Source organism: Octopus bimaculoides, chromosome 1 (assembly GCF_046866305.1).
Source record: "Octopus bimaculoides isolate indiv1 chromosome 1, ASM4686630v1, whole genome shotgun sequence".
NCBI lineage: Eukaryota > Metazoa > Mollusca > Cephalopoda > Octopoda > Octopodidae > Octopus > Octopus bimaculoides.
This window is the reverse complement of record NC_142928.1, coordinates 23253382-23280881: the sequence shown is the minus strand read 5'-3', so window position 1 is coordinate 23280881 and position 27500 is coordinate 23253382. Positions and strand designations below refer to the sequence as shown.

General features: G+C 36.3%; 1 protein-coding gene across 14 annotated transcripts in view; it reads right to left on the bottom strand.

The window, feature by feature from the left end:
• Positions 1 to 27500, bottom strand: part of LOC106884182 (glutamate receptor-interacting protein 1) — a 542605-nt gene that overhangs the window by 189972 nt on the left and 325133 nt on the right. The window contains exon 1 of one of the 14 annotated variants that reach the window (XM_089349563.1): positions 2124 to 2399. The exons of the other annotated variants lie outside the window; for them this stretch is intronic. Within the exon in view, the coding sequence (XP_089205689.1) occupies positions 2124 to 2172 (49 nt within the window). The 5' untranslated portion in view covers positions 2173 to 2399. Of the gene's footprint in view, positions 1 to 2123; positions 2400 to 27500 lie in introns of those variants that run through there. 14 annotated transcript variants of the gene reach the window in all.

Sequence of the window (27500 nt, the reverse complement as noted above, 5' to 3'; positions counted from 1 at the left end):
TAACCCTTTAACATTCAAACCAGCCAGATCTGGTCAAAATATTCTACATTTTATATTCAAACCAGTCAGATACAGCCTCTCACACCTACCCTACTATGTCCTTCTAAAAATAAGCAATCACGTCATGAAAATCTCAAAGCTACAATACAGTCCATGATTAGTTCAAAACAATGTGAGTAAATAAGCATTACATTTGACAGAATAATCTGAATGTTAAAGGGTTAAAACAATGAATGATGAGGAGGGTGATGATGCTTTCATTTATTTGGATGGCAAATGATAAAAAAGGAAAAGCTACTTGGGAAGTAAGTTGTGATATGAAGGGAAAAAAAAATTTAATTTTCATAGTTATACAACAGATGAAATAAAATTGTTAAAATAAAATGAAATGAAATTGTTAAAATAGGGATGTTTAGAAACAGAGATGATAAAATTCTTAGTTTCAGACAAAAGTAAAATGTCATATATCCTATAGGACTTTCAATAGACATAAAACTACTCTTTAGTTCTGTTTATGTGGTGTTAAGTGAATCAGAGATAAAATGTGACACCACTTCAGATAAATAGATATTCATCAGTTATAGGGTTTATTTATCAACAGATTTGTGACCTATTTCTGTCCTGTAGGTAAAGTGAGGACCCACAAATATCTAGGTACTGAGTCACAACAAAACAACTATTATATATGCTAATGCTATGTAAACCCAAAGAGGCTCCCCAGGGCTGGGTACAGCCCTAGTTTTATGGCAACAAACAGACTCAAGATAAATACCCCAACATGCATAGGCTTATAGTTTTTTTCAAATGTGGCCTTGTGAGATAATACGGAAATATTTACAACAATTATTCAAGAGAAAGAATAAATATTCATAATGATATTTTAAAATTCACTTCTAAAGCTTTAAAGTAAATCATATCAAGCATTATAAGAAACAATTTGAAGCAGAAAAGAACAACAAACAGTCAATGGGCTTGTTGCTCCTATCTCTATCTCAAATTGCTTATATAACATACATGTACAATTAATTAGTTTGCTAAAATTAATCATCTGACATATACAATGGGGTGCTGAAAAGTTCCTGGTGTTGAAAAAAAAAATACAGGAGGATGAGTTAATTATGATTTTATATATTCCTCTCTCAGATTCACACACTTATTGCAGCAGTCCTTCAGTTTTTCTAAACCCCTGTAAAAGAACTTGGAAGGCTGGGCCTCCAACCAGGCCTTTCGTGATACCTTTAAAGCCAGGAACTTTTCAGCACCCCTTCGTTTATTCATCATTGTCATTGCTTTATCATGTAATTTTCCATGCTTTGCATCAGTCAGTTAAGAATTCATTGGAGTGAGTTCTTTTACAGCTGGAAACCCTCACCTGTCTCCAAGCACAGCATAGTGATATTTTGTCATGGTTGGATATGTTGTAAGATTGGGGAAGACAAAAAAAAAGGATGCTGCTTCTGTGATAGTAATACCTATTTACAACTATCATGCAATGTTAAGACAAGGATACACACACACATGATGGACTCTTTCAGTTTCTGTCTGCTAAATCCACACACAAGGCTTTGATTTGCCCAGGCTTTAGTAACAGATATTAGCCCAAGGTGTCACACAGTGTCACACAAGGTGTCACACCTGACAACCATCTCAAACATCAAGATAATTGAAATCAAATGCATAGCAAAAATATGTGAAGTAGATGTGAACTCAATATCCGATAAAGTAAACAATGGGGGATATAGGGAGACTAAAGATAGTCTGCATCATCAATTAATCTCACTATAAATAGTTCTAAAGTGATATAAGTTGATTTGTGGCAAGGATATTCCTGTGTCACATTCTCTTGTGAAACCTGTACTGGACTGTTTGAATAAACACATTACAGAACACATTACATGCAGCATCTCTAACTATGCAACACTTTGACCATGAGATGAATGTTATAATATGGGGGAAAATACCATTTTTGGAATCTTGCCAGTATTGAAATGTTTACTTAGACATTTTTACTAAATATAACAAATAAAACAGTAGGCAAAGAAAGAAGAAGGAAATGATAATTATCAAATGGAAGAAAATGCAAAATTATTATTTTAATATTTTTTTTTAATAGATTTTCTTACCTTTATCATCTAGAAAACTTTTCCGATTTCTCTGAACACATGAAAACATTGTGCTAGTTATGTAACTGTCCAAATCATAACAGATGGTTACAGAACTAAGAAACACAGTCCATTTGCAATTACAATAGATAACACTGATTTAGAGTGTATACAAGGCAAGTATGATTGCTTGAAACCAATTGCCAGTAAGCAATTTGAAGTACGTAATAAAGTGTTAATAATGTTGTGAGTGACATTCTTTAATTTGGCAAACAGAAAGTAATTCAAAGTGGAATCCTGAAAATACACCAATAAATGCTTGTTGATATTACTAAGAAAAGAGAGAATTTCTAGTGAAATTATGAGCACTAAAAAGGAAATAAAACATGACTTATATGATAACTATACAACTATATTCTTATTTATTATATTCCTATTTAGCCATAGATATTTCACTTGTAATGATAAATTATATTTCCTATATTATATGTTTCTGCCGACTAGCACCTGGTTATATACATTTTGTTATTTATACTGGTTTTGTAATGTACCATTTTTGTAGCCATTGAGGCAAATAAATAAATAATCATTATTATTATTATTATTATTATTACTATTACTACTGTTGTTGTTGTTTTTGTTGTTTCTAATTCAATAGTTTATATTGCGTGCTTTCACTACACTTTCATCTTCAAGAATCTTAAAAGTGCAAATTAAAAAAAAGGGGGAAATAATAAAATGCTTAAATATTTATAATATTCAGATAATAATAATAATAATAATAATAATAATAATAATGAGGCTGAGGATGATGATGATGATAATAATAATAGACGATTTCTCAGAAATAATTAGGAGATATTGCGAGATTATTAATCATCAACCAATCAAATATAAAAGATTTGTGTTTGATGTTATGGTGTGTATCCATTTTTACAGCTATGTAACAACAATGTAATTTTCATTTAATTTAAACTTTACAAATAAATCTAGGAGCAAACATCCAAAGAAATAGTCAATAATTCTTTGGATGTTGGTGGTGTTGTAATAAAAACGAGGCTGCTGTATTGGTTGAATTCTTCAAACCTAAAAACTGGCTTAAAGTGAAGAATCAAACCAAAGCAATTACAATTCTTCTGCAAATATAGCTAGTTTAACTTGCAAATTCTTTGTTTGCTTATGTCTCTTGATCTTTCAGACATTATTTTTCAGGTTTAATGTATATTGATTTAGATTGTCCTTTTGTTTTTGTTTTTAATGGCTGGCTGTGATATGAGAAGGATTTGGTTACTATTTCTAGAAGGCCAAATGTCTATGTAGTAGCCCTATTAAGGTTTCTATATACAGTATGTCTATGTATATTATCCGTGGCTGCAATTTTTTTTCAAGGCAGCCAAAGTCTAGTAATGAGAGTAAGAGATATGAATGATTGCTATACTTTTCAATCAAGGTTTATCACTGTACAAAGGAAATATTGTTTAAATGCTACTCAGGAATAAATTCATTCTTATTTTGCTTTGAAGTTTCACAGAGGAAATACTCAAAGACAGTCAACATTAGGCCTGAAATTTATTTTTGATTGGCAAACAAATCTGTCACATTTACAATTCAAGGTCAAAATAGATGCCAATGTGTAATTTGATACTTGGCTAAATCCATGTGTATGAGTGCATATGTATAATATAAAATCATTATCTGATTAAAAATTTAGAGCACTCAATACAAAATAGGGTGTAATATAATATAAATTAATGTACAATTAGCCTGTACGCATTTTTCTATGTGAGGTATATATATATATATATATATATATATATATATATGTGAGGTATATATATATATATATATATATGATGTGAATAGGCTAAGTTGATAGAGTATCAGACAGAATGCCTTGCTGTATTTGTTTCAAGCTTATGCACTCTGAGTTTGAACTCTGCTAAAACCAAGGGTCGTGGAGGCGTGTGGCTTAGTGGTTAGGGTGTCAGCATCACGATTGTAAGATTGTGGTTTCGATTCTTGGATCGGGCGACGCGTTGTATTCTTGAGCAAAACACTTCATTTCATGTTGCTCCAGTCCACTCAGCTGGCAAAAATGAGTAACGCTGCGATGGACTGGCGTCCCGTCCAGCTGGTGAACATATATGCCATTGAAACTGGGAAACCTTTAAAAGGGCACAAAAAAAACCAAACCAAACCAAAGGGCACATTAATCTTTCTCCTCATCCATCTTAAATCAATAAATAAAGTACAAAAATCAAGTAAGAGAGGGGGGTTGAATATTCAGTCTTTCTCACTGTCTCTCACAGAGTCAATTAAACTGCACTTTAGAAAGGGTCACGGGGAACAACTCACAGTGACATTTTCCCCATGAACAGAGACAAATTGAGCAAGGGGATAGGAATCGCTTCTCAGAAATACTAACATATTACTAGAACTGCCTAAAATAGACCAAGATGCAGTATAGCAAAGCGCAGAAATAAATACAATATATGTGTGTGTGTTTGTGTATTATATATTTATATGCAGTCACTTCATAATTCAAACTATAACATCTCTAAAAGATATAAATGTATATCACCATAAATGTAAACACATATCTATATATCTATCTGTAAATATATATATATATATATATATTGGAAGGTTTGGAGGTGATGTACAGAAATTATATTATAGAAAAAAATTATGGTACTCAGAAATCTGGATGTTTGTACATTTACAGATTTTATATCTTTCTCTATGTATGTGTGTGTGTGTGTGTGCGTGTATTTGTATTTTGTAAATCAACTGCTAAGTAGAATGAACCGTAAGATTCTTTTTCACAAAACCTTTAGGCCTGAATAGGTAACCCTAACTCCTTTACACATGAAGAGGTGATACTCCAACAAAGCCTTAGTCACAATTACTAAAATAAACTTACAAACATATGATACAAACACAAAGGTTTTATATATATATATATATATATATATATATAACGTTGCTATTCCCTCATATTTATATCTTCATTGAATATAGCAGGGAAAGGAAAATAAACATTTCAGTACAAGTCACTTTAAACGTGTGTGCATGTATATATAGGTTCTATGTATTGCTATGTGAGTGTTTGAATATATGTGTGTGTGTGTGTGTGTGTGTGTGTGTGTGTGTGTGTATACACACACACGCACATTAATACATTTGAAGTAAGTACACGAATGTGTTGTTTTATATTTCTGGTATATTAAATGGTAAGAAAGAAAACTTAGTGTAAAACAGAAGAGGTTCGGGGAGAATTATCTAAGTAAATATTTATAGAACCGATATGATATGCCAGATAATTAGGAAGTGACAATGAGTCAATAAGTGAAAACCAAAAATGAAGAGCCAAAGAAAAGAATCTTTCTTTCCTACCATACTTATGAGCTGTTTAATCAATCAATCAATAAATCCAGAAGTGAGAAAATCAATTCCTCGTTATTTACCATTTATGTGTATGTATAATATATACATGCATATGTATAAATAATATATATATATATATATATATATATATATATATATATATGTATGTATATATGTCTGTGAATATGTGTTACTTTCCCAAATGTTTCATCCAGATTAATCCAAATGACTAAAAGACCAGCTTCATTAAGTCTCATCAAAGAATCTCAATTTTTGGCATTTTCTGTTATTTTGTTTTGTTTTCTCTTCTTACTTCCAGAGAAGAGGTTTTTTGTAGTTTTTTTTTTTTTTTTTTTTTGCTTCTTATAAAAATTAAATAAACATGTATGAAGTATAAATAATAAATGGCCGTATCTGATTTTTTTTAATCTCTTGTTATTATTCGTTCCAGGTTTGTGAGGGTTTCGTCAGCATTTGTTTTTCTTTCTTTACCATTTCAACACTTTTATGCTTTCACCTTCAAAATTTACCAAAGATATAATATGGAATATTCCAACTGTAGATTTAATTCAAGGCAGCAGTTGAAGAATGGAAAATATAGTGCTTAAAAAAAAAATAATTAGAAATAAAATGAAAAAAAAAAAAAGAATCACTGAACTTCTTTTTAGAATATACTCATATGTAAATAATTAAGTTTCCTTTTATATATATATGTGAGTGATTAGATTTATGTGTGTGAATGTGTATCCATATGTATGTATATATAAAGAACCCTTTTAACTGATTTACAGTGAAAGGCCAAAAGGCAAAAATAAAGAATATATATATATAAAATAGAGAAATTAAAACCAGTCTCCTCTCCCAACACTTGTTAGATTCTGTAAACAGTGTGAGAAGTATAATTTCCTCTTGTGTGTGGTGTTTGCAGTGTACTATATTCAGACCAGTCCTGGGCCTGTCTTATAAACCGCACAGTCGTTTACTAAAGATAGACAAACAGGCAGATTGAGTGTCTCAAATCTAAGTAAAATAAATAAATAAATAAATAGATAAATAGATAGATAGATAAATAAAAAAAAATAGCACGACAGATCAGTGGGAAAAAAAGATAGAGAAGATGCAGTCAAAGTATTTTTAAATGTCAAACACAGATTTGAACAGATCTACATATATGTTCAAACGCACACACTAATAAACACAAACATACAAATTATATATATACACACATATATATACATATACATGCACACACACACACACACACACATGCATGCTTAAATTTATATGTGTACACATAAATACCATTATAAACAAAAGAATGACTACAAGACAAAACAGAGAAATAAAAATGAATAAATATAAGATAAATGTGTTATCATTTTACTTCCGCTTTTCCATGCTTGCATGGGTTAGATGAGTCTCCTCTAGCACAGTGTTTTGCCACTTGTTGAGGATATTTGTCATTTTCCATCATGAGGTCCAGTTTCTTGAGATCATCCTTCACCATTTTTCCTCAAGTCTTTCTACACTCTTACTCTTCCACATAGTTATGCAACTTAGAGTACATGGTACTTCTTTCCACAACTGACATCCCCAATCTACATTACCACATTCTTTTCCCTTGCCTGTTACATCTAATCATAAGGCCTTCTTTTCCCCAGCTCATTTGTGCTCCATCACTCATGAACACCAACATTACACATCCAGTGGTACATACTTCATTCTTTCCAGTTTCACAAATTCTCTACATCTATCGTCCATGTTTTGCGTTGGTATTACACCTATACTTCATTTGGAAAAAGAATCCCTTTAGTACCAACATCATCATCATCATCATCATCGTTTAACGTCCGCTTTCCATGCTGGCATGGGTTGGACGATTTGACTGAGGACTAGTGAACCAGATGGCTACACCAGGCTCCAATCTGATCTGGCAGAGTTTCTACAGCTGGATGCCCTTCCTAACGCCAACCACTCCAGGAGTGTAATGGGTGCTTTTACATGCCACTGGCATGAGGGCCACTCACGCGGTACTGGCAATGGCCATGCTCAAAATGGTGTTTTTTATGTGCCACCTGCACAGGAACCAATCCAGTGGCACTGGCAATGACCTCGCTCGAATAATTTTTCTAACGTGCCAGTGTAACAACTCACTAAACGTTTCCCACCGTCTTCTTACTCTCGCTAGTTTCCCATACCGGGGTACTAGCAAGGGTAAATTTCATTAAACAAAAGCCACTGCATAATCAAGATTTGTTTCCTTGATCTCAGAAGGATTAAAGGCAATATCAACCAGGACAGGGGTTGGACACAAAGTAAAGGGAGGTAATAAGATACCTACCACAATGCATTATTGTCTAACTCTCTAATGAATTTGCAATCTGTTTCCACACAATTTAAATGAAGAGACAAATAATGTATAAGGAGTATTGAAAGAGGCGGTACGGACAGAGAGTGACTGAATGTGTGTGAATGTGCTTGTGTGTGTGTGTGTGTGTGTGTGTGTGTGTAAAGATTGAGAAGGAAGCTTTTCCTCCAAAAGACAGTCAAGTAATACGCATTCATAGAACACAACCATGCCTGGAATAAGTAGCTGGAATGGTATACAGACTACCAATTATTTACAAGACTAACTTTCATTTACTTCATACTTTTACTGGTTTCAGTCATGGGACAGGCCAGGCTGCAGCAGTCCTTCATGGCCTGACTAGTAAACTTCTTAATGACACAGCTATGTCTATACATATACAATATTTACAACCATAAAGAAAACACTATTATTAAACATGAATAAACAATAAAGGATGGGGGCTCCAAAAGGGTCCATGGAGTAGTGTCCCTGCCTTCCTGAGCTAGTTTTCCACCACATTTCTTAAAAATCGTAGTAGAGGCCTTGGTCTCGGGACCACTCATGTCTAGAAACTGAGGGGCTACACACAGAGGGGACAAACAAGGACAGGCAAACGTATTAAGTCAATTATATCGACCCCAGTGCGTAACTGGTACTTATTTAATCAGCCCCAAAAGGATGAAAGGTAAAGTCGACCTCGGCAGAATTTGAACTCAGAACGTAGCAGCAGACGAAATACCGCTAAGCATTTCGCCTGGCGCGCTAACGTTTCTGCTAGTTCGCCGCCTTAAAAGAATAGTTTCTGCCTACCAAATTCACTCACAAAGCACTGGTTGTTCTGGGGTTATAGTAGAAGAGACTTGCCCACGGTGCTAAACCCAAAACTCCATAGTTGCAAAGCAAGTTTCTTAAACACAAAACCATATTAGTTTATTTTTTCAATTTCAAATTCTACTGAATGCTGAACTTGCTTTTTAGTCGTTTGTGGGGTTGATACATGAAGTACCAGTCAAACATTGTGATCAATTTAGTTGATTTTTCTCTGCCTAAAAGTACATGACCTTGCATATCATCATCATCACTTTATGGGGTTGAGACATGGCGAACAACAGTTAAGTCAAATAACCAAATATAATCATTCATCAACAGGTCCTTGCATAGTATACTTAAAATCAGATGGCCCGAACACATAAGCAATATGGAGCTATGGCAAAAAACGAATCAAGTTTCGATTAGGGAGCAAATATTTAAGAAGAAGTGGAAGTGGATTGGTAGCACAATTAGAAAGGACACACCAAATGTAGCGAAAAGTGCATTACAGTGGAATCCGGATGGATATAGAAAGATGGGTAGGCCTAAGAACTTGTGGCGTAGATCAACACAAAAGGAACTAGAGAAAGAGGGACATTCATGGCAGAGTATAATTACAGAAGCGAAAAATTATGCGACATGGAATTCAATTATAAGTGGCCTATACTCTGCGTTGGAGGGTTAAAGGCAAGAAAGAAAGAATATCATCATCATCGTCATGCAAGAATTCATCATCATCGTTTAACGTCCGCTTTCCATGCTAGCATGGGTTGGACGATTTGACTGAGGACTGGTGAAACCGGATGGCAACACCAGGCTCCAGTCTGATTTGGCAGAGTTTCTACAGCTGGATGCCCTTCCTAACGCCAACCACTCAGAGAGTGTAGTGGGTGCTTTTACGTGTCACCCGCACGGAAACGGCCACGCTCGAAATGGTGTCTTTTATGTGCCACCCGCACAAGCCAGTCCAGGGGCACTGGCAACGATCTCGCTCGAAAATCCTACAGGAGCCAGTCAGGCGGTACTGGCAACGGCCACGCTCAAAATGGTGCATCTCATGTGCCACCCGCACAAGAACCAGTCCAGGGGCACTGGCAACGATCTTACTTGGCTTGCCGGGTCTTCTCACGCACAGCACATTTCCAAAGGTCTCGGTCCGTAGTCATCGCCTCGGTGAGGCCCAATGTACGAAGGTCTTGCCTCACCACCTCAGCTCAGGTCTTCCTGGGCCTACCTCTTCCACGGGTTCCCTCAACTGTTAGGGTGTGGCACTTTTTCACGCAGCTATCCTCCTCCATTCTCACCACATGTCCATACCAGCGCAATCGTCTCTCTTGCACGCCACAACTGATGCTTCTAATGTTCAGCTTTTCTCTCAAGATACTTACACTCTGACGGGTATTCACATTGACATTACACATCCAACGGAGCATACTGGCTTCATTCCTTGCGAGCTTACGTATGTCCTCAGCAGTTACAGCCCATGTTTCACTGCCATGTAGCATGGTTGTTCGTACGCATGCGTCATACAGTCTGCCTTTTACTCTGAGTGAGAGTCCCTTTGTCGCCAGCAGGGGTAAGAGCTCTCTAAACTTTGCCCAGGCTATTCTTATTCTAGCAGCTACACTTTCAGCGCACCCACCCCCACTACTAACTTGGTCGCCCAGATAGCGGAAGCTATCGACTACCTCTAGTTTTTCACCCTGGAATGAGATAGAAGTTGTTTCCTGTTTGTTTGCAGTCTTTATTGCACCTGAACATCTGCCACAAACAAAAACTAACTTGCTAGTTAACCTGCCTTTGATGTTGCTGCACCTCTTATGTGTCCATAGCTTGCACCGGGTACATCTTATAGAGTTACTACCTACTCCTTTTCTACATACTGAGCAGGGCCATCTACCTGAAGGGGTTTGTGTTTTATCTACCTTCCTACTTATTAGGATTTTGGTTTTAGTTAGGTTGACTCTAAGGCCCTTCAATTCTAGACCTTGCTTCCACACCTGAAACTTCTCCTCTAGTTCTGATAGTGACTCCGCAATTAGGGCAAGGTCATCAGCATAGAGGAGCTCCCAAGGGCAACCTGTCTTGAACTCCTCTGTGATTGCCTGGAGGACTATGGTAAATAAGAGGGGGCTGAGGACTGAACCTTGGTGGACCCCTACCTCTACCCGGAATTCATTGCTGTACTCATTTCCAACCCTCACCTTACTGGCAGCATCTCTGTACATGGCTCGCACAGCTCTCACTAACCATTCTTCTATCCCAAGTTTCCTCATTGACCACCAGATAAGGGATCGGGGGACCCTGTCAAAGGCTTTCTCCATGTCAACGAAAGCCAGGTACAGAGGTTTATCCTTAGCTAGGTATTTCTCCTGCAACTGTCTCACTAGAAATAAGGCATCAGTAGTGCTTTTACCTGGCACGAACCCAAACTGCATCTCATCTAAATTGATTCGCTCCCTAATTAGTTGGGCTATGACCCTCTCTGTAACTTTCATAACCTGATCTAACAGCTTGATGCCTCTGTAATTATTTGTATCTAAAGCGTCCCCTTTACCTTTGTAGCAGTTGACTATGATGCTGCTACACCAGTCATTGGGTATGACTCCTTCGTGTATCACCTGGTTCGTAATACGGGTGACTAGGCTATAGCCAACACTGCCAGATATTTTGAGCATCTCTGCAGTGATTCCTGATGGGCCGGGGGCTTTCCCGGTCTTCATACTCTTAATTGCTTTATCTACCCTGGTACTATCAACTCGGATAGCTGGTCCCTCTATTGGGTCGACATACGGCAGGCTCTCTTTCTCCCATTCATTCTCTTTATTAAGCAATCTATCGTAGTGGCATCTCCAGACCTCTTTCTTTGCAACCTCATTTAATGCAAGCATACCATCATCCATGCGAACACATTTCTCTCCTACAACATCACTATTCTCTCTCCTACACTGTCTTGCAACACGAAATACCTCGAGTCTTTGGTCCTCACGGCGCAGAACATTGGCAAATCTTTCCTTATCTGCTTCCCCTCTGGCTAAATAAACCTGTCGCCTAGCCTCCCTTCTGGCACATTGGTACAATTCCCTGCTACCACCGTTCTTCCAGTCCTTCCAAGCCTGTTTCTTTTGTCTAATAGCCCTGTCTACCTCCTTGTTCCACCACCACGTTACTCTGGGTCGGGAGGGGACCTTACACCACCCACAAATCTGGTCGGTGGCTTTCAACAGGTTGTCCCGCAGAAATCTCCAATTGTCTTCCACGTTGTATGATGCTATATCCCCTTCTATTTCGTTAAATGCTTCAAGTAACTTGTCTCTAAGTCTCTGTCCGTTTGCAGGGTCTTTAAGCTTCCACACCCTTCTTCTCCAAGCCTGTCTAATTCTGGGCACCCATTTTGCCTTGATCCCAAAGTCGCTAACTACTAATCTATGTTGTGGGGTACATTCTTCGGCAGGGTAGGTTTTGGCATTTATAAGCTGCCCTCTTTCCCTATTTCTGGCGAGGATGTAGTCGATTTGGCTAGAGTGTCTGCCGGAGCGGTAGGTGACTAGGTGACTGGCAGGTTTCCTGAAGTTGGTATTGCAGACCATAAGATTGGTTGCATCACAGAACTCCAGCAGTCTGGTTCCCTCCTCGTTGCGGGAACCGAAGCCATAGCCTCCATGTATGCCATGGAAGCCTCCAGCACGACGTCCGACATGACCGTTGAAGTCTCCAGCCACAAAGAGAAGGTCCCTGTCACTCGTCAACGAGGTAGTTTGCAAGAGGGTGTCATAGAATTGGTCTTTCAGACCATCTGGTAGCCCCGGTTGAGGTGCATAGGCTGAGATGACAGTAGCTAATCTATGATGAAGCACTAGTCTGATCTTAAGTACTCTGTCACTTACTCTAACGACCTCGATTACCTTATCCACCCATTTCTCCGCTAGAAGTATTCCTACGCCCCCGACCCCGTCAGTGTTCCCTGCCCAGAAAATCTTGTACCTGTGTTCTTTGCCTGTGAGGAACCTCGCAGAACCTCCTCTCCATCTTACTTCCTGGATGCAGCACATATCTACGCGTCTCCGTTCAAGCATCTCAACAATTTCACCAGATCTACCTTTCAGCGTGCCGACGTTGAGAGTGCCAATCCTAACAGTATGGGTGTTGGGGGTGTGGGCCTGTAGCCTGGGAAGGGGAAAAGCAGTGTCGTGTACCTGAAAAGAAAACTTGCAATTGGAAGAATTCATAAGCAAAACAGTACCTACAACCTGCAAAACATTTCTCAAAACTTAATGCGCTACCCAAAGGTAGGGGAGAGGATGGCCAAGGCTACTAGATGGGTTCCGGGAGACAGCCGAGGTTGACAGGATGACAGAGGAATGAACTTCTGGTGGAGGGGGTGGGAGGGCGGGTTACCGCCAGCGAGTAGATAGGGCTCTTAATTGTAGATTTTAAATATTTGAGAGACAACAATGCATAAATCGTAATTTTTAAAAGAGCAATGAATTCTAGGTGATTAGAATATAACGTAGCATGAATTTAGGAAGCTTAGAAAATGAATAAGCATGAATTTAAGACAACAACTGAATTCAATTGAATTTCATGGAGAGAAACAAGATAAATAATAGAGGGCAAACTAAAGCGCGAAGGTATTATGAGATGTTTGAGGCCTGCTTAAACAAATTGCCAGAACTAGAGTTTGCCCATATTCATGAGTGCTGCTAACCTAGATGAATTAGAGAATGACATCTCATTTAAGAATTTCATTTTTTCCTTGGTTCCTTTGGTAAGATTACCTTCTTAACACCAACCACTGGTACTGGGCTTTTTTCATGGCACCAATAGTAGGGCAGTGCCATGCCCTTAACAAGACTAAAACATCCTCTTAACATTTTACAAAGTGTTCTGAGTGCATTTAAATTTCTTCTTTATTTTCCTGTCTTATTTTTTGTGGTACCAGCACTAAAGACGTCATGTCCTCAACCTCATGTGACTGTCTGCTTGTCAGGATAGTCTCATTATAGAGTTCTATTGTTAGAAATCATTACCGTTATTGGAGAGTTTTTGTCAATTTAGGAATTGAATTTTTGCAGAGTCACTAGATTGAAACTGAAGAGAGATTTAGAATAAAGAGATGAAAGGCAATAGAAAGAGGTGGGCTGGAAAAATAAAATTAGAAATTGAGACAATGAACAAAGATGTTAAAAGATGGTGGACGATATAAGACAATGGTGATAAGTCGATAAGGAGCTGAGAATTGAAGGAAGAGATAATGAAACAAAGTAGAGGGTCAGAGAATAAAGACAAAATAGATAGAGTTCGAAAGAGTTGAGAGGTGGTGTGAGAGAATGAAGCACAGAGAGAGAGAGAGAGAGAGAGAGAGAAACTGTGAGAGAAACAAAAAGAAGCTAAATGAAACAGAGAAAGAGAAGGTTGTGTGTGCATGAGTGTGTGTGTGTGTGTGTGTGTGTGTGTGCGGTTGTGTGAGCGTGAATGATAATGTGTGACAAAGAGGTAGAGATAATAAAAGACAAGGAAAGAATTGTAAGGAAAGATGATGGGGAAAAAGAGGAAGAGAAAGAAGGAAACAAAATAATGGAATTGGAGAGATGGCGAGGAAAAAACAATAATGTAAACAAAAAGAAAGTAAAGAAAGAGAACTACTATGAGAGAGGTAAAGAGGTATGAAATGGAGAAAGAGGGGAAGAAAGATACAGAGGAAAAAGAGAGAAAATGTCTACAAATGAAAGTGTATAACAGAAAGATATTTGACGCTTCATAGACAAATAATACTGATGCTTCAGCACAAAAGAAAATGAAACATTTTCTTCAAAGATTAAAAATAATATGGGTGCTTGCAGCCCAGTACAAAATTTGTGCTAAATGAGAAAATTGATCCTAAATTAATTTTTGTGTTTATTATTAAAATTTGGGTATTGCATTTGGGGGCGTTTCCCAGGTAACTCAGGAAAACACACCCAAATACAATACTGAATGAATTTATTTATTGTTTTTATTTTTATAAGGAAGCACAATGACAATGACTTCTGCCAGGCAAAGGAGACTGATGCAATTGGTGCACACTTTCAACACCTGTGGGTTGATACCTATAGCAACAAGAGCACTCAGAGAGCGCAAACCTCTGCAAAGGCAACACCAATGTCCTCTCAACAATTAGCCAGGGATGATTTTTAAAATGAGAATATTTGAAATAAACTTGACTGCTTTCACAAACGAGAGATGCCTCAGGCATGGTTGGGTAGTAAAAAGCTTACTTCTCAACCACATGGTTCTAGGTTCAGTCTTACTGCATGGCACCTTGGGCTGAACAAAGCCTTTTAAGTGGATTTGGTAGACAGAAACTGAAAGAAGCCTGTTGTGTATGCATGTGTATGTGAGAGTCTTTGTCTCCCACCACCCCTTGACAATTGGTGTTGGTGTGTTTACATCCACGTAACATAGCAGTTATGCAAAAGACACCAATACAATAAGCAACCAGCTTAAAAAAAAAGTACTGAGGTTGAATCATTCGATTAAAAATTCAAGGTGGTACACCAGCATGGACATAATCTAATGACCGAAGCAAGTAAAAGATTATATCATCTAATATTTGCTTAACCAGAACATAGAGTACAATTACTTAATTCACGAACATCTCAAGTACTCCTTGACTGATTTCATGATGAGTTATTCAGAAGCTTAAGAGCTGTTTACAAATGGTAAGATTTGCTTGTTAGCTACTGGAGTGGGTCTAAACAAACTAATAGTCACAACTATTATATCTAGGGTTTGGGGATTTAAATATTCTAGTACATGTAATTATTATTGCTGTTATTGTTTAACCCCAGGTCAGCTCTGATTATACAGACTTATAATCAAAAGCATGCCATGAAAAAACCTACCTTTGTTTTTTCTTTTTTTTTTGTGACATTAACCCTTTAGTATTTAAACTGACCATATTCAGCCCTAATATCCGACTTGTTTTGTGTTCAAATTGGCTAGATAGCAGTTAAGCAAAAGAGACTGATAGAATAAGTATCAGGATCAAAAAAAAAAGTACTGGGGTCAATTTGTTCAACTAAAACCCCTTAAGGCAATACCCAAGCATGGCCACAGTCAAATGACTGAAACAAGTAACAGATAACAGATATAAAAGATACCGTTTAGTAATCAGAGATCTATAAAATGAATATCAGATTAAGTACTGTGGTTTGTTTGAGTGAGTAAAACAATTCAAGGCATTGCCTCAGAAGAGGCACAGTTCAATGACAAAAACCAATAAAAGAATGCAGTCTTTGATGTTCCTAGGCATTTATCTTTGACTAAAAGGATGAAGCTGAAGCTAATAGTTGCATTTTCATTAACCTTGAAAGTACATATATAGATTGTTATTATTTCTCCATTCAATGTGCATAGGAAACAATGGGGAGAAACTAATGCATCTGTTTCTACTGAGTTTATATTTAGGGTGGGGTAACTAAAACAATCTACATTATTTCTATCTATTCCTGTGCAATACATGGTGTCCCATAAGTAAAGAGGTATTTAGACCATGTTTCACTTAGCAATGGAAGGAGGAGGGTTAAGAGAGAGAGAAAGAAGTAGGCAGATATAAATATAATATGCAGTCATTTTATAACAATTACATTAACTTTGTTTAATATAAATGTGGGCATGGCTGTGTGGTTTAGAAGCCTGCTTTTCAACTGCATGGTTTTTAATAAATGTATGAGAGAGACACAGTTTATAAAATAGATATTTGAGCTTCACTTATTTCAAAGTCCAGGACATATGCCTAGAAGTAGCTGTTCTGAATCTGCACTCTGAGTTCAATTTCTGCTGAGGTCTCAACTTGGCCTTTCAGGATGAAGGATCGGAGAATTGGGGAAATTGTCAGAGCAGTGGAGAGAATGTTTTACAATAGCTGCTCTGACTGGACCCTGATGTCCAACTGTATTGCCCTTGCCTTGAACTTGAACAGCAAAAGTGACAAGGAGAGAGAGAAAATGTGCCTGCATAAGCAACTGCTGGTCTTCGCAAAAATTCTTGAAGAAAAATTTATCAGGTGCAAATAATCAAACTGTCTATAACACATAGAAAAAAAAATGGCTACTGATATATACATGCAATTTTGGGTTCAATCCCATTGCATGGCACCTTGAATGTCATCTACTATAGCTCTGGGCTGACCAATATCTTGCATGTGAATTTGGTAGGCAGCAACTATGCAGAAGTTCATCACATATGTGTATGTATGTGTGTGCATATATATAACACAAAGATCCCCTTCAGTCACAAATGACCATGGGATTGCACCTAGAAAGTTCCCCTCTGAGGCACAAGTCCAGACAAGGTTGTATATGGAAGATCAGCAGTCACCCATGCATACCAGCTTTCCCTCTCCGTGCCACCAATGTTACCCATAGGATAAGGCAAAGACCAATACAGCTTGGTACCAGTGACGCTGCAACTCAATTTTACAGCTGAGTGAACTGGAGCAACGTGAAATAAAGTATCTTGCTCAAGAACACAACACGCAGCCCGGTCTGGGTATCAAACTCACAACCTCAGAATCGTAAGCTCTAACCACTGAGCCATGCACCTTCATGAATATATATATATATATATATATATATATATACACACATATATGTAAATATGTGTGCCTTTGTCTGTCCATCATATATGTGCAGTATGTATCTGTATGTCATATATATAGACATATATGTATATGTAAGCATGTGTGTTTTTGGTTTTATTCTACCACAAACACAACCCCTTGCTTGGCAACCAGTGTTGGTTTGTTTTTACATATATGATCTAAAATATTTTTTTACCAATTGAAATTGTCGGGATGAATATGTAAATCATGAATTTTGAACAAATCTGCTTGTGCTATAGCCTAGACACATTGGACACAAGTTTATTTGGAAGTTGACCTTTAAATTTATATATAGTTAAGCACATTTTCTGTTCAAATTACACATTGGTTGGTAAGTAGTCCATTCAAGTTAAATAAAATCTGACAAATAGTACTTTCAAATCTAATACAATCCAACATCTGGTGTATTCAAATTACATATTTCCACATATTTCCAGACACATATTAAAGACAACCAAATCTTGACTGACACAAAGTATTGTCAATTTGAATATGGCCTACTATGGCAAATTAACTTTGAATTGGGAAGCTAGAAAACTCTGACTAAAGCCACATTATATGAACAATAGTATTAACAATAGAATTACAATAATCTCTAAAAGTTCTATTCTAATAGTCTCAGGAAAATAAAAGACCTGATGATATTTATATATTTTATTTTATATTGCAATTGGTGAACAATAGCAGCATTGATTGGAAGTATGCGACAGGACATTCACTGATTCACTGCATTTCTGATAGTGAGTGAAAAGAAGCTGTTTGTAACAATGCAGAGTGAATATCACAAGGGACTGGTTTTCTGCAGATATACAACGATGAATGATACACATATGCATGTGTATACATACACATGTGCGTGTGTATACATACACATGTGCGTGTGTGATGCAAAGTAAACCTTTATTTCACAACATACCAAAAGCTGTTCCAGTATTTTGAGAAATGTAAATGAAACTTTCCTTTCTTTAGGTAAGGCATGGCTGAGCAGTAAGAAGTTTGCTTCCCAACCACAGGTTCTAGGCTCAGTCCCACTGAGTGACACCTCGGGCAAGTGTCTTCTACTATAGCCTAAGGCCAACCAAAGCCTTGAAAGTGGAATTTGGTACACTGAAAGAAGCCCATCAAATATGCATATATATATATATATATATATATATATATATATGCATATTTGATGGGCTTACTACTCCATTCATCTACTTGGAGCAACTGTACACACATGCGCTATCTTCTAAGGATGCAAAAATGTAAGCCTAAAGACCTAATGAACCTTTTCATTTTTCCTTTTATTATTATTATTATTATTATTATTATTATTATTATTATTATTATTGAGGTAGCAAGCTGGCAGAATCATTAGCATGCCAGACAAAATGCATTCAAAGAATGGAACAAATTCGTCAGAAATTTATGGAATGGTTAAAATCATAGTAAATATGCTTCTGTATGCTGATCTTGACTATATATTCTTTAAATGTTTTAAATGTTTCACATTTGTTGAAACACACTACTTTTGTTTCAACTAATTTGGAAATATAATAATTTAGTGAAATAACCGTTTATCTAAATTGGTGTTTGGAACATAAATTAACATGAAATTTTGATGGAAGGTTTTAAAATCTAGATAACTTTTAAACAGAATTGTGTAGCATAGGATGAAGAGCAGTCTCAAGTGGGTTGGTATCAAAAGGGTAAATCAGCCAAAAAGATCAGAGAAGTGTAGGCCTAGAATATATTTATAGCTGTTCTAGACTTTTGCAAACCTCTACTTGAATGTATCCTAGTAATATTGCTTCTATAACAGTGATCAAAGCAATTTCTATGGCATTATTCATAAAAACTACTTCAAAGATTTATTTTAAAATTTACTCCATTATTTAACCAATCTTGAGCAAACAGAGGAAAATAACTAACACACACACAAAAAAAAAAAAAAAAAAAATTTGCAGAAAAGAAAATTCCAGATTGTTTAATAAATTTATCAATCTTGATCTAGCTAAAAAAAATTTAATTTGTGTACAGACAATTTTTCATTTACAGTCTGTGAGTAAAGTTAAGCAGAGGGATTAGAAAAGTATTTGATTAAATATTTTATTGACCAAGACGAAAAAGAAATAGACGAAGCAAAAAGCAATATAAACTGTAGTAAACCAGTATTTGTCAGATTTCTTTAACAGAGAAGAAAAAAAAAACAAAAAAAGAAGAAAAAAATAATGGTGCTTCAAGACACATTCTTTGTCTCTGTATGTCATCATTGTCTGTTAGTGAGATTAAAAAAAAAAACAAATGATCAAACCACTTTAGCAGAATGTTGAACAGAAAATATAAAAACGCTAGTATAATCTGTATTAAAGTGACACAGTTGATTTCAAGGGTGTTAGTGACAGCTTACCTAGAGACAAACAACTTAAAAAGTAGAATAAGTTAGTTTGCTATGAGGAAGACTAAGTCAGATGTTTTGTGATGAAGGGTCTTATATCGGCACTTGTGCCGGTGGCACGTGTAAAGACATTCAAGCGAGAGAGATCGTTGCCAGAGCCGCTGGACTGGTTCCAGTGCAGGTGGCACACAAAATACACCATTTTGAGCATGGCCGTTGCCAGTACCTCCTGACTGGCCTTCGTGCCACTCTCAGAGTGGTTGGCGTTAGGAAGGGCATCCAGCTGTAGAAACTCTGCCAAATCAGATTGGAGCCTGGTGTAACCATCTGGTTCACCAGTCCTCAGTCAAATTGTTCAACCCATGCTAGCATGGAAAGCGGACGTTAAACGATGATGATGATGATGATGATGATGTTAGGCCTCTCCACTTTTTCATAACAAACTATTTCATTTATACAAACTGCATCATTTTAATATCACAGATAAATGAGAGATGGATTGTCCTACATATCTTTATCCTTTACTTGTTTCAGTTATTAGATTGCGATCATGCTGGGGCACTGTCTTGAAAAATTTTTAGTTGAATGAATCAACTCCAGTACTTTTTTTTTACTTTTTATGCCTGATATTTATTCTGTCAGTCTCTTCTGCCAAACTGCCAAGTTATGGGCACATAAACACCCCAACACCGATTGTCAGGTGATGGTGGAACACAAACAGAGACTGGAAAATACACACAGATACATATACAATCAGCTTCTTTCAGTTTCTGTCCACCAAATCTACTGACAAGGATTTGGTCGGCCCAAGGTTTTAGTAGCAAACACTTACCCAAGATGCCACAAAGAGGAATTGAACCCAGAACCATGTGGCTGGGAAGCAAGCTTCTTACCACACAACCACACCTGCACTTAATGACTGACATTAGGAAGGCTATTCAACCAAATGAATCTTTCGCAAATAAATGATGATGATGATGATTGTGTGTGTGTAGTGGTGTAAAATAATATGTGTGTGTGTGTGTGTGTGTGTGTGTTATATCATATTCAAGTAAAGCATGAAATTAATTAAAAAATCAAGATGAAATCTTAAAAACCAAAAGAAAACACTGAAGCATTGCAATTAGTGGGACAATCAAAGAGATAATGTCTGTAGAGCTTGTTGTCTTATGGAATATTTCTATTATAAAAAAATTACAAAAGAAAGGAGAAAGAGGAGAAGAGGAAAGAGACAAAAGAGAAGAAAAGAGAATTAAGTTATTTATTGATTATAAACAGACACAAATGTGTAAGAATTGCTACTTTGAAATTCTTGTTATTTTGCTTAAGAAATGAATTCACTTTAAACAATGGTCCACAATATCTACTTACCACTGACTTAAACATTTAGCATTTAACTCGGGCATGTCCAGCCCAAATTTTTTACCTGCTTTCTGTTCAACTCAGCCAGATCTGACCCCTCACAGCTACCCTATAATGTCAGTCTAAAAACAAACAATCATCATAATCTTGAAGCTATGAGATATCATCATCATCATCATCATCATCATCATCGTTTAACGTCCGCTTTCCATGCTAGCAGGGGTTGGACGATTTGACTGAGGACTGGTGAAACCGGATGGCAACACCAGGTTCCAATCTGATTTGGCAGAGTTTCTACAGCTGGATGCCCTTCCTAATGCCAACCACTCAGAGAGTGTAGTGGGTGCTTTTACGTGTCACCCGTACTAAGGCCAGTCAGGCATAAAACAATGTGAATCAATAAGCAATACATCTGACAAGGTAGTCTGAGTGCTAAAGGGTTAAAGAGTATGAACCCTAAAACATGTTTGCACTTTTTAATTCTCAAAAGAGAAAAGTAGAAATTCTACCTACTTGTAATTTGTGTTTAGTTACAACATTGTTTTAAATGTTAATTTCTGTATTTAAATATTTAAATAAAAAATTCTTTTACTAACTGTTTCTTTTGTTTGCAATTCAATTTTCTTTTAACCAACTCATGAAGACCAAAAATGACTTATGTCTGATTTCTAAACAAAAGAATTACTGGGAGAGAGGAGGAGAGAAAAAAAAACAAAAAACATCAGAAAGGAAATAAATTTTATAAATGGATTTTTTCGATTTCTGATGATTTCAGCCTGCAAACTCATTAGTATTTTTAGAGGAAGGAAAACAACAAAATGAATAAAATGCATACACAAAAACATATAAAAAATAGAATATACCACAATACATTGTAGTAAAAAGACAGATTGTCTGCTATCTTTGAAATTCTAAGAATATTCTTAAAAAAAAAAAATTAAAGAAATTAGAAAAATACAACCAATGTGTGTTTATCTTGATATTATTCTACAATAAATCATGATTCTGGCCAACAGTGAAAGAATGGTGAGTATTGAAAACACATTTTTTGCACTTATCTATCACCACCATATAGAATAGCAAGGAAATAGCAACAATGAAGTAAAATATAATTCAGAAGTGTAAAATACTGAACACCAGTTCTAATATCACACTTCTGACTTTTAGGTTTGTTAATTACCACAACAGATAGAGAATCATTGCTACAACCATATTTGTACCCTACAGAAAGTAGTATAAAAACACAACAAAAATAGTCAAATATAGGCTACTGACATGCAGAAAAAAAAAAAAAAAGCAGTCTTCTGACAGACTGTTTCATGGTTTGTTGACTGCTTTTCAGAGATGATGTACTTTTGGCTTCCTTCCCAAATTAATAATAAATTAGCTGCTTATAAAGCAATCGTGAATTAAACTAACAATATGGTGGATAGTCTAATTTACACATCTACACACATATATAAATACAGAGAGAGACAGACTGACAGACAGAGATGTTATATTGAAGACAACTGTGTTTGTGCTTACTTTGCAATGTACAATAATAGCTCCTTATCCTAATGTATGGATAGGTATTTATAGGTGTTTCTCAAATTTATTGAAAAATTCATTTAATATTCCTTATTCCTGAGTTTATAACTAAAAATGAAGGGGCTGCATTTTCTTAAGATGTACTTAAAACTTTTAGTCTGGTAATGATAACTTTATCACTAACAACATCACTCCATAATATGTGTGTGTGTTTGCATAAGGGTGTCAGTGAGAGAGTTTGTGAGTGCGAATGTGTGTGTATGAATCTGTGGATGTGTGTGTACATGTGTTTGCATGAGTGTGTGTATGAGTGAGAGAGTATGCGTGTGTGTGTGTGCGTGTGTGTGTGTGCGTGTGTGAACATAAAAACTGCAAGTAGTTGAATAAAAATAGTGACAAACACAAGAGCAAATGCATAATTAGCCAGTGAGAAAGTATGACACTTGTGTATCTAACGTAACAATTTGAGCCAGGAAATTTAGCATTGTCACACTTGCAATAGAGTTTGTATATTGAACTGGTTATCCAAAGTATGTTCTGCTGTGTGAACAAACTAGTAGCAATCTATGTGAGCAATACTGTTCATGAGTGAAGATAAATTTGTGTGCTGTGGGAGCAACAGGAATCTGATATTTGGGGTCTTAGTTTGTGATTAGATATAATATATTCTGTGCTCAGTTTTATGAGATTTTTAGTTGTAATATATTCATCCATTCTATAACTAGGATGCATTCAGGTATTGCAGAAGACTGTAAGTTTGGTTTGTGTATTTCAATTAGGCGTAGGAGTGGCTGTGTGGTAAGTAGCTTGCTAACGAACCACATGGTTTTGGGTTCAGTCCCACTGTGTGGCACCTTGGGCAAGTGTCTTCTACTATAGCTTCGGGCCGACCAAAGCCTTGTGAGTGGATTTGATAGACAGAAACTGAAACAGGTAAAAGAGTAAAAGAGTGTTATATCTGTTACGTCTGTGTTCGTCTTTGTAATACCTGGCTTAGGAATGGTTGTGTAGTAAGAAGTTCGATTCCCAACCACATGGTCTTGGGTTCAGTCCCATGGCACAGTACATTTGGCAGAGTGTCTTCTACTACAGCCCTGACTAATCAGTGCCTTATGAGTGGCTTTGGTAAACAGTTCCAGGGACATAAGCACACCAACATCGATAGTCAAGCAATGATGGGGGGGGGGGGTACAAACACAGACACAAAGACACACATACATAAATAAACATATATATATATATACTTATTTGGAGCCTGGTGTTGCCATCCGGTTTCACCAGTCCTCAGTCAAATCGTCCAACCCATGCTAGCATGGAAAGCGGACGTTAAACGATGATGATGATGATGATGATATATATTTGAAGAAAAGCAACAAAAATTCAATAGGTTATAGCAGTACGTACGTTTCGTACAAACTTCATTTATTTATGTAGTGAGAACACCACATAATATGTGCAATGAAAATGGTATTTTCTTCTTCTCCTACTCTTGTTTTTTGCACACATCTACAAAATGACTTTCTAAAATTGAACTCCCATTATGCAGCTGAGGAGTACATTTTCATTGTACATATTATGTGGTGTTCTCACTACGTAAATAAATGAAGTTTGTACGAAACGTACGTACTGCTATAACCTATTGAATTTTTGTTGCTTTTCTTCAAATTTTATTCACCAAATCTCTTGATTTCGTTTTTGGTTTTTACCTTACCAAATTCTGGTGCCTCAAACATTTTAAGTACCACATTTAATCTTTTAATTAAATCTTTATTATATATATATATATATATATATATATATATATATATATATATATATATATATATATATATATATATATACACGATGGGCTTCTTTCAGTGTCTGCCAGCCAAATCCTCTCAGAAGGCTTTGGTCAGCCTAAAGCTATTGTAGAAGACAATTGCCAAAGGTGCTATGCAGTGGGACTGAACCTGGAACCATGTGATTGGAAAGCAAGCTTCACACCACAAAGCCACACCTGGTATTTAATGGTGTTTTTCAAATTCAATGAGAAATTTATTGAGAAAATATTTAGTAGTCCTTACTCCTGAGTTTATATCTAAAAATTGAGGGGGCTGCATTTTCTTAAATGTACTTAAAAATTTTAGTCTGGTAATAATAACTTTATCTCTAACAACCATCACTCCATTATATGTGAATGTGTGTGTGTGAGTGTGAGTGAATGTATGTATATGAATGTGCATGTGTACATGTGTTTACGTGTAAGAGTGTGTGTGTGTGTGTGTTTGTGTATGAATATAAAAACTGCAAGTAGTTGAATAAAGAGAGTGATAAACACAAGAACATAACAAAACCAAACAGCAAAATATATATATATATATATATATATATATATATAAAACAGAGATACACATCAGAATCATTGGTCAAAGTTCACACATGAAGTTAAAATAATTAACTGAATTTCCAAGCTGTCCAACAATAATAGACAAAGAAGTAGAGAGAGAGAGAGAGAGACAGCGAGTGAGGAGTGAGAACACTGCAAAACTCGATGATGTCATTGGAGCATCCATCCAGCAACATACACGTCAGCTGACTCTGGCTACAAGATGATGGGTTTTAGACATTATTTGGAATTAGGTCAAAGAACTCTGGGCAGTTCTATATCCTATTGATTTCTTCATTTAGAAACATATAAAATAATTGTAGATGTATATATGTGTGTGTGTGTGTGTGTGTGTGTATTATACTTATAACACATGTCTTTATGTATGTGTACGCATACACGTTATGTTGATGTGCATGCATGTATCTACACACATACAATCTGAACACACATGTATCTTCATTATTGTCATAACATAATAATAACATAATCATCGTTTTAATCATTTTTTTTTTATGATAGTATGGGGTGGACTGATCAGGTTTGGTCTTCGTTACATCTTGCCAAGCATTTCAATATCACATTGTTAATGCAAACATGCACACACACACTTCTTTATAAGAATAACCACATAACTTGACACACGAATAGTTCAGCAAATATTTACATATACACCAATATATTTACATATACACATGCATATACACCAATATATTTACATATACATGCATATACACACTTATTTTCACATGAACAATCACATTATATACATATATGTATACATATATATACCTATATATACACCTATGTGCATATATACACACAAATATACAAATAAACTTTAGTGCATATATATATATATATATATATATATATATATATATATATATATAGCTCTCATCTTATGTGTCTATACATACCTCTTATTCTGTCACTTTTCATTCATTTGCTTTTCTCTCCCCCACCCCATCTCTCCTACTGTATTTCTTCTCCTAAATGTCTACTTATGAATCTGAATTCATTGATCATCTTGTTCTAAACAAATAAAACCAAAACTGGATTATTCTGTCTTCAGTGACTAGGAAGAGAATTATCAAATTACCACTACCCTTGCCACAACCCAACACCGTCACACTGAACCGCACACACAGGCCAATGAGATCTCTACTAGATGACTGATCAGCCTATTAGAAATAGAAGCCAAATATCCCTCAAATAGTACATCAGTCTTAACCCTTTTGTTACCATATTTCTAATGAAACCACTGCCTTTGTTTCAATCATTGGACTGCAGCCATGCTGGGGCACTGCCTCGAAGTGTTTAGTTGAACAAATTACCCCCAAGTCTGGTATTATTTTATTGGTTTCTTTTCATGAGCTGCTAAGTTATGGGGATGTAAACAAACCAGCACTGGTCATTAAGCAGTGGAATGAGGGTACAAACACAATCACACATACAGAGATATGTGTGTGTGCCTGTCTGTGTATATGATGAACTTCCATACAGTTTCCTTCTACCAAATTTACTCGCAAGGCTTCAGTGAGCTCAGTGTTGTAATAGAAGTGGTGGGGGACAAACATGAACACAATGTTGGTTTGTTTATGTTCCCAGGTTGATTAAACCTTTCAAGGAGTTGCCTTAGCATCATCACAGTTCAATGACTGAAATAAGTAAAAGATGAAACTCTCTTTTACTCGTTTCAGTCATTTGACTGTGGCCATGCTGGAGCACCGCCTTTTAGTCGAACAAATCAACCCCAGGACTTATTCTTTGTAAGCCTAGTACTTATTCTACCGGTCTCTTTTGCCAAACTGCTAAGTTACGAGGACGTAAACACACCACCATCGGTTGTCAAGCAATGTTGGGAGACAGACACATAAACTTATACACACACATACATATACACATATATACGACAGGCTTCTTTCAGTTTCCATCAACCAAATCCACTCACAAGGCTTTGGTCGGCCCGAGGCTATAGTAGAAGACATTTGCCCAATGTGTCACGCAGTGTGACTGAACCCAGTACCATGTGGTTGGTAAAGAAGATATCATTTAAAAAAAAAAGAGTGAAATACACTCTTCTATTGTTTTACATGTTTCAGCCCTGAGGCTCTGGCCATGCTTGTCTCAGAAACTCTATCCTCTTGAAGGGAAAAACAAAAGTGGAGATAGTTTTTGTTTCCAGGTCTGTTTGATCAGTGCTGACTTGGTAGTAAATAATAACAACAATTAGCTGTGCTCTGAAGCTTCTACCACATTTTAGCACCACCATCACCATTCCACCTATTCAACTACCAAACATTAGATGTCACTGGTTTTTGTCTTGCTTCAATGCTTCCTTAAATCTCCACTCTGCTATGTTAAAAACTACTGAAGCTAAGGAAGTTTAACTTTTTTTCTGTTCCATTATTTTTAAATAAAATAAAAATTACAACTACTTTTGTTTCTCTGTTGATAATTTAAAGTTTTACTGTTTTCCCCAAATTATTTAAATATAAATTAATATAGCTCACATGTAGACATCATGTAACATGTCATATGCTAGGTATGCAATCACTTTCATT